Here is a 17,129-nt window from a genome sequence, read left to right on the forward strand (position 1 = left end):
TGCCGGTGTCTCGACCGGAGTCGGACGATCTCGGCACCGTTTGGGCCTTTTTCGGTGCCGACGGTCGGTCACCGATTTTATGGGTTGAGCCATGGCCTGGTGGCAGTGGCGTCCCCTGGGCCTTGTAAATGTTTCTTTGTGTGGTTTTCGACGTCTTACTCACGGTTTGTGTATCGTCGAATCCTTCGGAGTCTGAGTCTTGGATAGAGAAGGTACCTTCCTCTTCCTGTTCCTCGAACTCCCGTCGGGCTGTCGGTGCGGACGCCATTTGAAGTCTTCTGGCTCGACGGTCTCGGAGTGTTTTTCGGGACCGGAACGCACGACAGGCCTCGCAGGTGTCTTCGCTGTGCTCAGGTGACAGGCACAGGTTGCAGACCAAGTGTTGGTCTGTGTAGGGGTATTTATTGTGGCATTTGGGGCAGAAACGGAAAGGGGTCCGTTCCATCGGCGTTCCTCAGCACGCGGTCGGGCCGACCAGGCCCCGACGGAGGATCGAAAAACTACCCCGAAGGGCACCGGAGCTCTTCGATCTTCGATGCGGTGTTGAATGTAAGTACGCCGATCCCGAACGCAACAATACCGACGAAAATCTTCCGAAATTAACTATTTTTTCTGTTCCGAAACTCGGAGCGACAGGAACACGTCCGAACCCGATGGCGGAAAAAAAACAATCGAAGATGGAGTCGACGCCCATGCGCAATGGAGACAAAAGGAGGAGTCACTCGGTCCCGTGACTCGAAAGACTTCTTCGAAGAAAAACAACTTGTAACACTCCGGCCCAACACCAGATGGCGAGCTATTGCAGAACATGCGTATCTACAGCGACAGATGCCATCGAACATATAGTTCACACAGTTACTTGAAATCTCCAGCACGCCCACAATCAAGAATGACCTCAATGTAGTAATCAGTTACTATAAACAATATGTAATAACAGTTCCCTTTTTGAAATAGCTTGGTTAAAAAATGGCAATTGTACCGGTGTGCATGGTCTTACTGCCACCTCACTCACCCATGTGAAGCACTAAACATGTGAATGTCCTTCTAACACAACAGGATATTGTTCTTCCTATATGGATCCCACTGCTGGTAATACACATACAAAAGGCAGACTATCACAGAAGTCACAATGTGTTAAAGTCATATATGTGCACCCGTCCATGTGCCTAGCTCTGGCAGTGTGGCTAACATACAATGATGATAACCCCAATCTACCTTTCACTTCATGGTAACCCGGCGTACTATATGTTACGCACAGTGGCCCTCCAGCCATGGTTTCAGATAAGGCGGCCTAGGTACCAGAACCCATTTTTTAAGATGCCTGGTGAATGTTGTAGCTTTCCAATAAAGTGATTTAATCTCCAATAACCCATGAAATTTGAAGACGCAATAAGAAGCAGTGATATATTTCAGGGCTCGGACATATGGCATGACAGACTGCTCGCAAGAACACCAAGAGCACAGTAGGGATGCTTGCTCAAAATATCTAGGGCAAGAGAGATGTCCATTGAGAACCCAAACTATTTGCTTTGTTTAAACGATACAGCACTTGCAGGAACTGAAGAAATGGACACTGGCCCCAGACTGCTGAGACTGCTTATCCAAAATCTCTGTCTGAGAATTCACAGACACAGCTGAGCTGCTTCAGGCATGTACTGATGATGCCAGCTGCTACATATCGTTGAAAACTCAAACGTCTTTTCTGGAAAAATATGACCTGGCACAGCCTTAAAGTGTTTTGAGGACAAAATGCGTTTTGTAGAATTAGGGTACTTGTCAAGATGGTATCCAGCAGTAGCACCATAAAAAAGTAATTCAGAAGGTCTCACACAGATATTTCATGATTCAGTGACAATAACCAATTTCAATATCACTGTAGGATGTTTCCTGAGCAGGTACTCCTAAATGTTTGGCTGGACTTGTGTGTTCATTCTTCCCATCTAAACCACTACTTCTACTAAGGAGCCACTACCGACATGTAACTGGTGAAAACCACTGAAGCTAAACAAGGGCTAAATAAAAATGTTTTGAAACCACCTTTGATTTAGGAGGCAACAAAGGTGATTTTTTCTGGTCATTAAATACAAGGAAGGGCCACAAAAAAGGGCCATACGGACAAAAAGAGCAAGATGGTCTGGAGGACATGAGAAGAATAAGAGTAAAGAGGTAGGTGTGTCAGTTTGCATGTACAGATAAGCAATGATATTTTAAAGCAATGATACAAGAATAAATATGCACATGGGACTACAATCTTATTGATTTTGTGGAGGTCTTGTAGGACCCTCCATTTCCCGGTTGTTTTTTTAACCCCCAGTATAGGAGAGTTACAGGGACCCCCTAGCACCTTTTTTATTTTTGGAATGTCTTGTTTTAACACTTTTCAATTATGGGTGTCATGACCTCTGCTGAAGAGGGGGAGGGAGGGGGGGAGCTGCTGTGGCAGAACTCCACAGCATTCTTTCCATCTCCTTCAACACTCTAATTAATGCTACTGCCAACTCTTTCCTGCAACATTTATCTTTTGGTGGTAGGAGAGAAGGATTTTAAACTCTTATTTCAGCATCCCTTCCTCAATCTTAGTTCTGAAGTATGGCATCTTAGACAAGGAATGGCTACAACCTATGGCCATGCAAGTCATAAGTCTTCAATTCATATAATTGGGGGAAATGGTCAGTCAATTTCCTAAAAAGAATACGATCTCCTTGAGTAAACAGATCCTCTGTTTAGAAGGGGATAGTTCCGGCAAAATACAAAATATCTGGTAGATTAAAGTAGACAGAACGATCAATTATGTACAATCTTCAGATGGATCCTTTGTTCTGGCCTTCATTCCCGGTCTGAACTCTTAGTGCGTCTTTGGCCCAAGAACTTCACATGTGATTTGCTGTGCTCTATACGTGTTTGATTGATTGGCTATGAAGACACTGCAATGATGAAGCAGTCTGTTCGGAACCTCTGTTAAGCAGCACATTGTGATTTCAATCAGTCAGGGAACACCTAGATTGGGTGAGATGATTACTGAATTCATAAGATTAGTACAGTAAGGATTCCATAAATTACCTACAATATCACTCAGAAAAATTAAAGGAAATGGGAAATGTGGCCAAACCCTGATGTTGGAAGACACTATCTAAAAAGAAATTCTGCACAGAGAGAGGTGTCCAAAGCCGCTCCATATCTGCTTTACTTTAATTCAGATTGAAGACTAAAACGTACCCCTTTCTGTAGAAAGCAACTTTGAAGCAGTTTGCAGAATATCACACTTGGATGTCTGCCTTTTTGGAGGACTTGGGAATGCACATCTTATTCTGACAGAAAGCTTTATACCCATCAGGTATTTTGAAGAAGAAAACAGGAACTTGGGCAGAGAGGGGTAAACAGTTCTGAAATCTCTGGTGCATTAACCTAATAGTGCATACCTCAAGGGCAGAAAAAAATGTCTTGCTTCTCTCATTCCCATCAACAATTTCTCGTATTCTGCCTTTGATGTAGCAGACTTTGCATTGTAAAGAGAGTTTAGCTAATGCAGAGAGAGACATACCAGAACAGGTAACAAGGATAATGAAAATCATCCTATTGGACTTTGCGATGGCAGGGTTTACAGTACTCTGTGTCACACAAGTAGGACACTATCAGCAAACATCCCAAACTAATGAAAAGGATAGGTTTGGTTTAAAGAAAAATATGAGGGATATGTATAATGCACTGAGTAGAGTAAGTCTCTCGATGTACACCTCACTTGTTCTAAGAATTGTACTGAGATTATATCCAAAGTCTGTTCTTGGATTACAAATCTGAAACTTTCTATTAAGCTTGAAATAAAACGTGAAAATGTCTGACAGTAGTCTGTTCATTTTGAAAACATTCTTAACACATCAAAGTCAAAATAATAAAAAAACAAGCAAAGCGACCATTTGCTACTTCCATTTAGAGGATTTGATTTTGTTTGTTGAATTTTTCATTATTTCAAGTAAGTTCAGATAATGAACGAATTAAAAATCAATAGTGAGTTTTGTATTGCTACATTCTATTTTATGGATGTCATCACCATTCAATAAATTACTAGGCTAGTCTACCCTATAAAATTAAATATGCCTTTCCTTGAGAGCAAAGCTACCTATGAGAGTTCTATGCAATTTGCTTAGCATGTATATGAGTCAGTAGCCACAACAGTGCTGAGACGGTTCTTGTTATTAAAAAATCAAATAAGCAAACACTAATGTTCAGAAACATTTTATGTGAAATTAAACAAAATCTTAAAAGCAGGAAACGAAGCATACTTTCAATGTATGTGGATTTACTTTTTGAGAGAAAAGGCAGGCATCTAGATTCGTAAGGCATTTATGAATGTATTCTTTGGAATTAAGGAGATGGTTGCGCCTTTAAGCACTGGATTTAAATTCAACAATAATTAAAAACTTAGCTGTCCCTCATTGTATGGCAAAACTCAATTTTGAAATCACAAATCTCATTCCTATTAAGTGACCCTCTTCACAATGGTAGGTCTTAACCACAGACGGACCACACTGATCAAGAAACATCTTTTGGGAGGGGAGAGGGGTTTATGTGCCCAGTTGCTATATTGTCTAAGCTTGGAAAAGTATTCACGTAATCGACATTTGTTTTCCTTTAGTCATCAAGTTACCATTTATCACAACTGGAGCAATCAATGAATATAAAGCATAAAATGTTACTTCAACTTTTAAAAAAACTGTCTTACTTTTTCAAAAAGTGCATTTAGTACAAAGTAGTCTTCTGAAATACAAAATGAAGCACAATAAATATAGTAGCAGGGCTGAAATGAAAAAAATCAGCCCATATGCACGTAAACTGTCTAAAATGTCCAATTAAAAGAAGTCAATAGTCCCAACTTATGTCATCTTTTCGAAGTGAAGTCTGCAGAGTTTGCATGTCCCTTAAGAGCTGGAGGCTTTTTTTGCCTTTGTCTCCAGGTTTCCATTTCACAGGCCCAGACTCCATCCCCCTTGTAGTCACAGTAGTGGTAATTCTTACTTCGCCAGCTCCGTGCACTGTTCTTGTGTCTCTCCTTTGTTCGTCAAAGGTGGACCTCGTTTTGGTTTTCAGCTCCCTTTTTAATTTCTCTAGCTATAGAGGGGACACATCCAAACATTTAATTAAATGTAAAAACACAACCACATTGTCAACAACAACTATTAACTAGAAGGACTCCCAAAAGATAAAACATTAACAGCTTGTTTCACGAAGTTTTTTCCATAAGGCAACTTAAAGACCTTGTCCTAGCTCAGATTTGTAAATTAACATATTTACAAAGGCTTAAAAGAGCAAATTAAGCAGACAGAAGAAACCTTTAAGTGTGTGTTAATACACAAGGGGTAAGGACGTCCTGCATTTAGAAATTCCTGTCAGTAGGAGAGACGTTTGGATTGTCAGGGGCGTGACACACATACTGGAAATGTGAGGAAGACTATCAAGCAGGCACAATTATACATTCAACTAGAAGTAAACTGCCTTGAAAAAAAAAAAAGATTACTCTTTACTTGTTTTTATGCAGCTAATAAATGTGGAAGAGTAGCAAAAAAAAGCTTTTTGAATTGGACGCCAGGCAACTCTCAGGGGCTAAGATTTATTTTTTAGCAAACTTTTCAGAAAAAACAGAGAGGCACAATTACACAGTATATATACACCTACAAGCAGTAATAGTTGCAGTAACTCGTATTTTAAGTTCTTAATTTGCCTAAGTAGGACATGAAAAGGATCAAATATATGTGCATATTGACCTAGTCTACACTGCCTATGAGAATAGCGCACCACCTACAAATTCACAATGGCTTCCCATAAGCTCACTTGGTGTTGCTCTGTAATTTCTAGTGTTGGGAGAGGGGAAATGTAGCCTCCTATCCTCAGATTCCTTCTTCCTCAGTTCCAACATCCACCTCAAAACCTTCCATTCTCCCTTTAACGGGTCCTAGTGTGAGGTGGATCTGTTAGCAGATGAAGCATTGCTGTCCATTTTATCAGGCTGTCCATCGGCTTGTCATCTCACCTCTTCCATCAGACCTTCTTCCTCAACAGCTCTCAGTCAGGCTCTTAGCCTTGGACACTGTGGACTCATCGGTTGCATTGCTATATGACATTGTTATTACTCCACCAAATATTGCAAATTTATGTATCATTTTACTCTTCTTCGACCTGGGTATCACTCACAGCAAGCTTGCTTTATCGTAACCTTGGGCAAGTCACAGTTTACTGGATGCACTTTAGCCATCACATCCCCGCCGCCCAATATGTTTCATATAATCTTGCAGTCCCTCACATTTGTATTTACGACCCAACACATCATTAATGTCTCCCCTCTCCAGGTCTGCCTCTTCTCTTCAATTACTAAAATTGAAAAAGGACTATTCATACTCCAACCAAACCAACAAAAATAACAGGACTATAACTAGTGCCATCTACAAAGCAAAAGGTCCTGCTTGACTAATTCCTTCATTTGCAGCTCAAGTACCAACCACAATCTGCAAGCAAAGGATTCCCAACCCCATCCCAGTAATACCCAAGAAAATGAACTTAAACAAGAACATAATATAGCATACTAATCATAACAAACTGATTGTTATATGCAAAAAATATTGAAAATCCATTTAGAGACTACAGGCTACTTACAATGCATCATACACAACGTGAGATCGGCATACACCCATCATATACAAACTTCTACTCTCATTGAATCCTCTAACGTGGACCTCATGTGCATTGGACTCCTAGCTCAACAACTTTTCTCAAAATATCATGGACTCCCTTTTAGTAGATGGTTGCACTATTCTCAGAAAAAAATGGCTTCGATCAAGTGGGAGGCGGCCTTGCAATCATCATAAAAAATGTAATTCCCTTCTACAATCGTACCAACACTAGGATTCCAATCTTTTGAATGCTCAAAAATGGCAGTATCAATCAATCCTGCGAACGACCCATTCCTGCACCTACTTTTCACACCACCCAAACACTCTAAAAACGTAATCGAAGAAACAGATGAATATATATCTCACAACCAAACACTTTCCCCAAACAAGGTTTATTTAGGCGATTTTAATATGAACTCTGATAACAACAAATCCAAACTCTACAGGAACATGTTTGCTATTACAAATGTTTTTCAATGCACACACAAGTACCAGCTGAACAAACTCTCATCAAAGGTGAACTCCAGGCGTAATCCTATCCTTTGTCGACAGCCTGCGTCACTCCAAGTCTGAAGTTTTTGAAAACTTTCCTATAATTCCTCGCTATCATTCAAACCAAAGCATAGAGCTACCACTCAAGTGAAGAACAGAATTCCAGTTAGAAAATACAGAAATATCACAGAAGAATTGATAAATTCTCTCCTTGTCCCGCCACTTGAGACTGAATTTCCACATGGATATCAAAGTCCTATCTAAAAACTTCTCCATGATCATAGAAAATGCCATAGACAAAAGAGCTCCAATAAGCTGGAAACAACCTAAAAACCTACCACACAAACCATGATTCAACAAATAACTGCACAATCTCAAAAGCAAAAGGAAAGTCCTAGAGAAATTATGGCCAAAAAACAAAATCACCCAGAACTACATCTAACCTAAAAGCAGTGAGGAAAAACTACAAACCCAGAATCCATCATACAAAGTCCTCCTACATTTAATTCCACATTGCTCAATCCATGAACTCAACTACATCTTTATTTAAATGTATCTACGAGAGCACTACTCAAACTAGACATTCCCCATACCCACTCAGATGACAAGTGCAATGTAATTGCAAGATTCTTCACTTAAAGAATATTCAGAATCAAATGTAAACCCCTTCACAAGTAACGTACTATCTGAAAACAAGCAACACTTGGAGCTCATTTAAACTGCTTCAATTAGAAGCCATCACGAAACTATTCAAAGGAAACCAACGACCTATTTCAATTACTTTCTACCAGTGAACATAATAAAACAAAAGTCAACTTTCACATTGTTACTCTCTACTGGCTCCTTCTCATCAGTTAATCACAGCAAGGAGAATTCCCAAGCGATTTCAAAGTTGGTAAAATCTCAACATTTTTTATTATTATTTTTTTTTAAGCAAAAGTTAACTCCTGAATTAATGGAACATTACAGACCAATCACAAAGCTATCCTAGCAGGGTAAAACAGTTGAGAACTCCTGGCACCATGCCAACCAGCATTCAGAATGGGTCACAGCACGGAAACAGCCACTGTGTTATATATACTAGATGACCTACTGAAAATAGACAACGCTGATGACTGCTTATTAATCCTACTTGGCCTGTTGGCTGTATTTGACAACAAAGGAATTCTAAAAGCTCATGAATTCAAAATGCATCAGCATCACTAAAACCTAGTCAAACTGGCTCAAACCTTTTCCCAAGGATCACTAAAACCTAGTCAAAGTAAGCTCCAACCAATCTCTCCAGATTGGAAAAGATGGCATGTGATGCCCATGCCAAGGCTCTCCCCTATTCTTTTTAACCATTGCATTGAAACTTCTGTTGAAAAAAACCCATCATCAAACTACACTAATATGCAGACAATATTAAAATATACTTAAAAAGCTCCTGGCACAACAATCAACTTTTTAAACTAGCACACCTGTACATGCATAAACTATCATACTTGTACGTAATGCAACAATTCTCGGGTTTATATAGCTGCCACAGAGAATCTGGTCTAAAATGTGTGTCTCCACCTGTCATTCCTAGGCTCCCAATGGCTGGTCGGTAAAAAGCAGGTGTGAGCAAACTGAAAACTACATATGTTGCAAAAGTAACCACATTCATACATTTCTGCAGATGATGTGCCCTACTCATGAACAACTCCTCACAGATTGTACTGGCCCACAGTTGTAAAATTTCTTAAGGAAAACTGGGAGTATCCATTCATACTGTTGTCAGACATGTTTCTGCATAGGCCCGGCCTTCATTAGGTACTGGAGTGACCAACTGCTTGGGTGAGATGCCAGTCCATCTTACACTTTCTCATTTGAATTTCATAACTGTGCTTCCCAGCCTGGGGTAGCAAAGGACTGTGAAGCAGCTGAATCCTCTTAGAATATGTCCAATATGTGTACCTGACAGTGTGCATCCATACTTTGTTAGTGGACAGAGGTGTCCCAGCACATAACGCCTTCATCCCTCACCAGTGTAGAAACATGCCTTAAAGAATACTCTACTTTACCACTGTACACCTGTGACAAGGTTGTAAAGCCCCCTCCAACGTTCAACTTTATTATTTAGCACACTTCAGTCACTTTGACCTCTGATGCCGCAGCATCTTTTAAAAAACTAAGGGTCTATTACAGGGATAGTTGAACTGAAGGATTTCATAAGGGGTCACAGGACGGCAGCTATCTTGCGTCTTGTGTGGATATACACAAGTTGCTGAATTCATTCTGAAATTATCTTCAGCTAGAATAAATGACAAATGTGAAAAACCTATTCCGCCACTTACTACTATGTCCTACTGTGTCATTGTATCCCAGTTCTAGACCCCTTACCATCTCCTGAGGTAAACTTTAACTACTAAGACCTAGCTATCTCTGGGAGGGCATCCTCTACAGAAGGACTAGCTTGCTAATCCAACAGGAGAGCAATAGTGCAGATACACATCAATATATTTATAGGGGTCTTCTGTAAATGGACACACAGGTCACCTTCCTTGTTCTCGGATTACTTACATTCACTGCCCCATACTGTTACAGCAGCTGAACTGCGTTTATCTTTTGGCAATGCCTCGCCATCTCATAAATCTTCAAAAAACAAGACTGATTTTTTCTACCAGGCATGCCACTTTAATGTTGTATTTTGTTTTCCTTTGACCACGCTGATGAATGTTGGGCTACCAGAGAATATTGCAGTGGGAGTCCAGATTCTCTAAACTGCTTTTGCCAACAAGACCAAAGTAAACTGCATTTATGATGTCAAGAGTCCACAAGCCTGTACTTAGTTTTTCTTGTCTATCTCACCAATCTAATAGACATCCTTCAGCTTGCAGAACAAGCAGTACTTCATGTGCTGGGTTTTTCCTGAATAAAAGGAAAGTTATTTTTGTATTCTGTACTATTGAAGTTTCTGTTGCATGTGACATTATTATTTTGCCGTTGTACAAACCTATACCGAACAGCGTGTTTGCACGACTCATCGCTGTAGAGTAGATCTTACTTTTCAAGATAACCACAGGTTCTATTCTAAAATTATTTCTATACTGTGTGCAAATGTGCCATACAATCTCACTGTTTCAGAATGTTTTTTTTCTCATGATCCACACGCGTTGCAGCTTTTTATGAACACTGTAGAGTTGATTTAGAAATACTTTTAAAACAGAGATAAGCACTGGGAATAATAATTAGACCCCAGTGGAATTTTAACAGTTACTAACAATTCTTCAAAGCTGTACTTGGGGAATCTATGTACAATATGGCCTTCCTTTTCCTCTTGTGCCTCCTCTAATCCCTCCCATTAATAAAGATGTGTGCATATATATAGATATATATATATAATGTCACTTACCCAGTGTACATCTGTTCGTTGCATGTAGTGCTGCAGATTCACATGCTGTGCATAGTCCGCCATCTAGTGTTGGGCTCGGAGTGTTACAAGTTGTTTTTCTTCGAAGAAGTCTTTTCTCGAGTCACGGGATCGAGTGACTCCTCCTCTCGATCGTGCGCAGGGGCATCGACTCCTTTGTTAAGATTGTTTTCCCGCAGAAGGGTATAGGAAGGAGTGATAGAGTGAAAGAATGTAAATGTACAACTAAATGTAATAATTAAATAAGATGTCCATGCAAATGTAAATATATATACATATGCACAAATAAGTACTGCAACGACTACAGGCTTCCGGGGAAGAGGGAGGGCGCATGTGAATCTGCCGCACCACATGCCATGAACAGATGTACACTGGGTAAGTGACATTTCCCGTTCAATGGCATGTGTAGCTGCAGATACACATGTTGTGCATAGACTAAAAAGCAGTCCTTCTCCCAGTAAAGCGGTGGCTAGCCTGTAGGGGTTGAAGTGGTTTGAAATAGTGTTTTAAATACTGCTTGACCAACATTGACCTGTTGCTTTGATAATACATCCACACAGTAATATTTTGTGAATGTATGTGGTGTGGACCAAGTGGCAGCTTTGCATATGTCTGCCATTGGTATGTTTCCTAAAAATGCCATAGAAGCACCTTTTTTCCTAGTCTAATGTGTTTCAGGAGTTATCAAAAGTTGTCTTTTTGCTTTAATGTAACATACATCTCACAATCCATCTAGCTAATCCTTGTTTAGAGATTTCCTTTAAGTGGCTGATGGAAAGCAACAAAAAGCTTTTTAGCCTTCCTAAACTCTTTTGTTCTGTCACCATAGTACATTAGAGCTTGTTTAAGGTCAAGAGTGTGAAGAGCTCTTTCAGAAGTTGAGTCTGGCTTTGGAAAGAAGACAGGCAATTCCACTGATTGGTGTGAAAAGGAGAAACTACTTTTGGCAAATATTTCGGATTTGTCCCAAGTATAACTTTATGTGTGTGTACTTGGAAAAATGGTTCCTCTAGAGTGAATGCTTGTATTTCACTCATTCTTCTTAATGAAGTAATTGCTACTAAGAAAGCAAATTTCCATGTCAGAATTTGTTTGGGTTGACAGTGGTAAAAAAAACGTTTCCACTTGTTAGCATAGCACTATCTAGTTGTTGGTTTGCGTGCTTGTTTTAGAACTTCCATACATTCTAATGGAAGGTGTAAATATCCAAACTCTATGACCTCAGGAGCCAAATTGCTAAATTGAGTACACCGGGATTGGGATGCTGGATTTGACCCTTGTTCTGTGTAAACAGATCTTGTCTGTTAGGAAGTTTGTGATGGGGTACTACTGACAGATCCAGAAGTGTTGTGTACCAATGCTGTCGTGCCCACATGGGAGCTATGAATATCATGGTGAGAGAGGTGTGATGCAGTTTGTTGACCAGAAATGGAATTAATGGGAGGGGGGAAAGCATAAGCAAATATCCCTGACCAGTTGATCCATAGAGCATTGCCGTTGGACAGAGGGTGTGGGTGTCTGGATGCAAAGCTTTGGAATTTTGCGTTTTCGCTTGTTTCGAAGAGGTTTATGTCTAGTGTTCCCCCCATTTGAAAGTACTGTTGAGGTACCTGTGAGTGAATTTCCCATTCGTGTATTTGTTGCTGCATCCTGCTTAGTAGGTCTGCTAGCTGGTTGTGTATCCCTGGGATGTATTCCACTAGCAAGTAAATCTGATTGCGAATTGCCCATTTCCATATTGTTTGGGCTGGAAGGGACAATTGGGATGAATGTGTTCCCTCCTGTTTCTTCAGATAATACATTGTTGTCATATTGTCTGTTTTTATTAAGACTGTTTTGTGCCTGATCTGAGGTTGAAAAGCTTTTAGGGCCAGAAACACAGCTAACAATTCTAAATGGTTTATGTGATACGTTAATTGCATTGAGTTCCATTCCCCTTGTATGGTTAGGTTGTTGAGATGAGCTCCACAACCTGTCATTGACGCATCTGTTATTATGATCTGAGGCGCAGGGTCCTGAAATGACCGCCCTTTCATTAAGTTGTTGTGATTCCACCATTGCAGAGATTTGTAAGTTTGGCGGTCTAACAACACTAGATCCTGTAATTGACCCTGTGCTTGACACCATTGTTGAGAGACACTGTTGCAGGGGTCTCATGTTTAGTCTTGCATTCAGTACTATTGCTATGCATGATGCCATCCCCATTCCCAATAGTTTCATGATAAATCTTACTGTGTAATTTTGATTGGGCTGTTTCTGTGATATGAAGTTTTGAGAAGTCTGTATCCTTTGTGGATTTGGGTAGGCTAATGCTTTTTGAGTATTGAGAATTGCACCTAAGTAATGTTGAACTTGTGCTGGTTGAAGATGAGATTTCTGATGACTGTGAACCCTAATGTGTGTAGGGTATCTATTGTGCATTGAGTGTGTAGTTTGCACTATAAAATATTGCTTGATTTTATTAGCCAGTCGTCTAGATAAGGAAAGACATATATGTGTTGTCTTCTGAGGTGAGCTGCTACTACAGCTAGACATTTTGTGAAAACCCTTGGAGCTGTTATGCCGAAAGGAAGTAACTTGAATTGGTAGTGTTTGCCCGCTATTACAAATCTTAGGTATTTGTGATGAGCTGGATGTATGGGAATATGGAATGCAATGATCTTTGAGATCTAAAGCAGTCATGTAGACTTGTTTTTGTAGTAGGGGAATTATGTCCTGTAGAGTGACCATGTGAAAATGTTCTGACAGGATGTACAGATTTAGAGGTCTGAGATCTAGAATGGGTCTGAGAGTACCATCCTTTTTTGGAATCAGGAAATACAGTGAATATACTCCTGTTCCCTGTTGTTATATTGGAACCGTTTCTATTGCTCCTTTTAGTAATAGAGATTGTACCTCTTGTCTTAGCAGAACGTTGTGTTCTAGTGAGAGTCTGTGAGAGCGAGGGGGAATGTTTGGTGGAGTAGAAATGAGTTCTAGGCAGTAACCATTGCGGATAATTGAAAGTACCCACTGATCTGTGGTGATGTTTTGCCAGTAAGAGTGGAATTGTTGCAGTCTTCCCCCATAGGAGACGTGTGGAATTGGGGATGTTGAAGAAGTCATTGTTTTGGGCGAGTGGTGACACTCTGAGGTATTACATTTTCCTCTGACTCTAAAGTGTTGGGCTCTGTAAGAGCCTCTAAATGATCCTCTTGGATAAAATTGCTGCGTTTGCTTAGGATAGGTGGTGGAAGCCACTGTAGTTTGGGGTTTGAAACCTCCCCATAACTGCTGTTTGCAAAAGGAACCCCGATAAGCTGCGGTATATAGGGCTCCCATGGCTTCTGCAGTGTCAGAATCCTTTCTGAGTTTTTCTATAGTTGTATCAACTTCAGGTCCGAATAGATGTTCTTTATCGAAAGGCATGTTACGCATTGCCTACTGTATTTCGGGTTTAAACGCTGAGGATCTTAGTCATGTATGTCTACGAATTGTTATGCTAGTGTTCATACTTCTAGCTGCAGTATCAGCTGTGTCAAGGGCAGATCTGATTTGATTATTAGTGATCGCTTGTCCCTCTTCAACAATTTGTTGTGCTTTTTTTTTAATGCTCTTTGGGTAAATATTGCAATAATTCTTGCATTTCATCCCAGTGTGCCCTGCCATACCTTGCTAACAGGGCTTGTGAACTGTCAATTCGCCATTGGATAGATGCTTGTGTAGCTACCCTTTTACCCACAGCATCAAACTTTCTACTTTCTTTTTCAGGGTGAGGAGTATTCCCTGAAGGCTGGCTTTTGGCCCTTTTCCTTGCAGCACTAACTACAATAGAGACTGGTGGTACCTGTTGGGTGATGTAGACTGGTTCGGTTGGCACAGACATATTTTTTTAAATCTATTCTTGGGTTTAAAAACCCTAGCCTTGACTGGTTCCTTAAATATGTCTTCAGCATGTCTAAGCATACCAGGCAGCACTGGTCAACACTGGTAGAGTGAGTGGGTGGAGGATAATGTATTAAAAAGAAAATCCTCATCCAATGGTTCAGCATGCATCTGAACCCCATGGTGTGCAACTGCCCTAGAAATGACCTGAGTGTAAACCGTACTATCCTCTGGTGGTGAAGGTTTGGAAGGATAGAGATCTTGGTCCTTTACCGGTATAGGATCTGGGTCATACAAGTCCCAGGGGTCCACTGTACCTCCCTGTGAGTAGGTGTGGGAGTGTGTTGGTGAGGGCAGTGGTTGTGGGGTAGTAGGTGGTGGAGAGAAAGAAAGCTGTTGCAAATGTGGTGGAGAGAGCTGTAGAGATGATGGCTTCTCCGCTCTTTCAAATATTGTTGCTGGTGGTGGAGCAGAGTTACAAGTCTCTTGAAACAGCAGCTTCCTTGTGGACTGTGGAGGAGGTTAAGCAATAATTTTCTCTGTCTCCTTATGGATATGTATCCTTCTTGGTCTACTGTCCACAACTTCCAAATTGGCTGGATATCAGAGTCCTCAGAATGATATTCAGATGGTTTTATGCCTTTAGAGGATTGTTCAGGAGTTGTCTTTGACACGTGCTTTAGACGGCTCGAAAGTCCTGTCTCTTCTGTGTAGGAGGATTTTTTTGGCTCTGAAATGGTACCTAATTTTTTCGGTCCTGAAGATACCATCTAAGATTTGGCTCTGAAGCTGGATGTTGAATTTTCGACACCGAAGAGTGTGGACATCGGCTCGGCTAGGAGGTGGAGCCTTTAAAGTGTTTGCTCGACTCCGGCACCGAAACAGGCATGGCCTGTTGATGGGGTGACTTGGCCTTTTTCGGCGTGAACCTGAGGGTCGGTCACTGTCAAATCTTTTCGGGTAGAACCATGGCTTTCTGGCAGTGGTGCACCCGAGGCCTTAATAGGTTTCTTGGTATTGGGCGTAGGGACAGGTGTACTCACATGCTGAGCTGCAGTGATCGGTTGGCTGTCTTCATCTGAATCTGTTTTGAAGTTGGTGTCCTGAATCAAAACAGCCTTCTGTGCCTGCTCTTCTTCTAAGGTGTTGGTGGACTCTGTATACTTTGACGCCATTTCGAGTCTTCTTTCTCTCCGGTCACGCAGTGTTTTTTTCGACCGAAACCACCGACAGGCTTCACAATCTTCCTCTCAATGTTCTGGAGAAAGGCAAAGATTACATACCACGTGATGATCAATGTCAGGGAATTTCGCGTGGCATCGAAGACAGACTCAGAATGGAGTCTGATCCATCAGGCTATGGCGTGGTAGGCCTGAACAGGCCCAAGTAGGGCGCAAGCGCTGAAAAGGGCGTTTTCTTGTTCCCGACGGTACTATCTGTTCGACTGCAGATGGAATCACGATTGAAACAACACAGACGATAGAATAAAGTTAATATAAAGTTTCCGAATTGAAAGTCTCGGAGCGAGACGAAACACATCTGAACCAGACAGTGGAAAGAAAACAATCTAACAAAGGAGTCGATGACCATGCGCACCATCACAGAGAGGAGGAGTCACTTGATCCTGTGACTCGAGAAAATACTTCTTTGAAGAAAAACAACTTGTAACACTCCAAGCCCAACACTATATGGTGGACTATGCACAGCATGTTTATCTGCAGCTACATATGCCATCGAACACACACATATATACATATATATGGAAAATGTCACTTACCCAGTGTACATCTGTTCGTGGCATGTTCTTGTTTTTGTAGTAGGGGAATTATGACCTGCAGATTCACATGCTGTGCATTAGTCCACCATCTAGTGTTGGGCTCGGAGTGTTAAAAGTTGTTTTTCTTCGAAGAAGTCTTTTCAAGTCACGGGATTGAGTGACTCCTCCTCTTCGGTTCCACTGCGCATGGGCATCGACTCCATTGTTAGATTGTTTTCCCGCAGAGGGTAAAGGAAGGAGTGATAGAGTATATAGGTATAAAGTAAGATGTCCATGCAAATTTAAATGTATCTACATATGTACAAATGTTTGTAACAAACTACTACAGGCTTCCGGGGGGGAGGGAGGGTGCATGTGAATCTGCAGCAGAACATGCCACAAACAGATGTACACTGGGTGACATTTTCCGTTCGATGGCATGTGTAGCTGCAGATACACATGCTGTGCATAGACTACAAAGCAGTTTGTTCTCCCATAAATTAGCGGTGGTAAGCCTGTAGGAGCTGAAGTTGTTTGAAATAATGTTCTTAGAACAGCTTGACCTACTGTGGCTTGTTTTCGTGATAATACATCTACACAGTAGTGTTTAGTGAATATATGTGGCGTTGACCAAGTAGCTGCTTTACATATTTCAGCCATTGGTATATTCCCTAAAAAAGCCATTGTTGCACCTTTTTTCCTTGCAGAATGTGCTTTGGGAGTAAATCAAAGCTGTCTTTTTGCTTTAATATAGCATGTTTTGATGCACCTTACGATCTATCATGCTAAACCTTGTTTTTGATATGGGGTTACCTGAATGAGGTTTCTGGAAGGCTACAAACAGTTGTTTGCTTGCTTAATAACTTCCATACATTCTGATGGGAGTTGTAAATATTCAAACTATGACCTCAGGAGCCAAATTGCGTCTTAGGATTTGGATGTCTCATTTGACCTCTGTTTT

General features: G+C 40.9%; 1 protein-coding gene across 2 annotated transcripts in view; it reads right to left on the reverse strand.

Moving 5' to 3' along the window:
- Positions 1 to 842: 842 nt before the first annotated feature.
- CEP57 (centrosomal protein 57) overlaps positions 843 to 17,129 on the reverse strand; it is a 210,605-nt gene continuing 194,318 nt past the window's right edge. For both annotated transcript variants that reach the window (XM_069202403.1, XM_069202402.1), the window contains one exon: positions 843 to 5,106. In XM_069202403.1, the coding sequence (XP_069058504.1) occupies positions 4,858 to 5,106 (249 nt within the window). In that variant the 3' untranslated portion in view covers positions 843 to 4,857. The remainder of the gene's footprint in view (positions 5,107 to 17,129) is intronic.

The sequence above is a fragment of the Pleurodeles waltl genome, chromosome 8, assembly GCF_031143425.1.
Source record: "Pleurodeles waltl isolate 20211129_DDA chromosome 8, aPleWal1.hap1.20221129, whole genome shotgun sequence".
In the NCBI taxonomy this organism is placed as follows: domain Eukaryota; kingdom Metazoa; phylum Chordata; class Amphibia; order Caudata; family Salamandridae; genus Pleurodeles; species Pleurodeles waltl.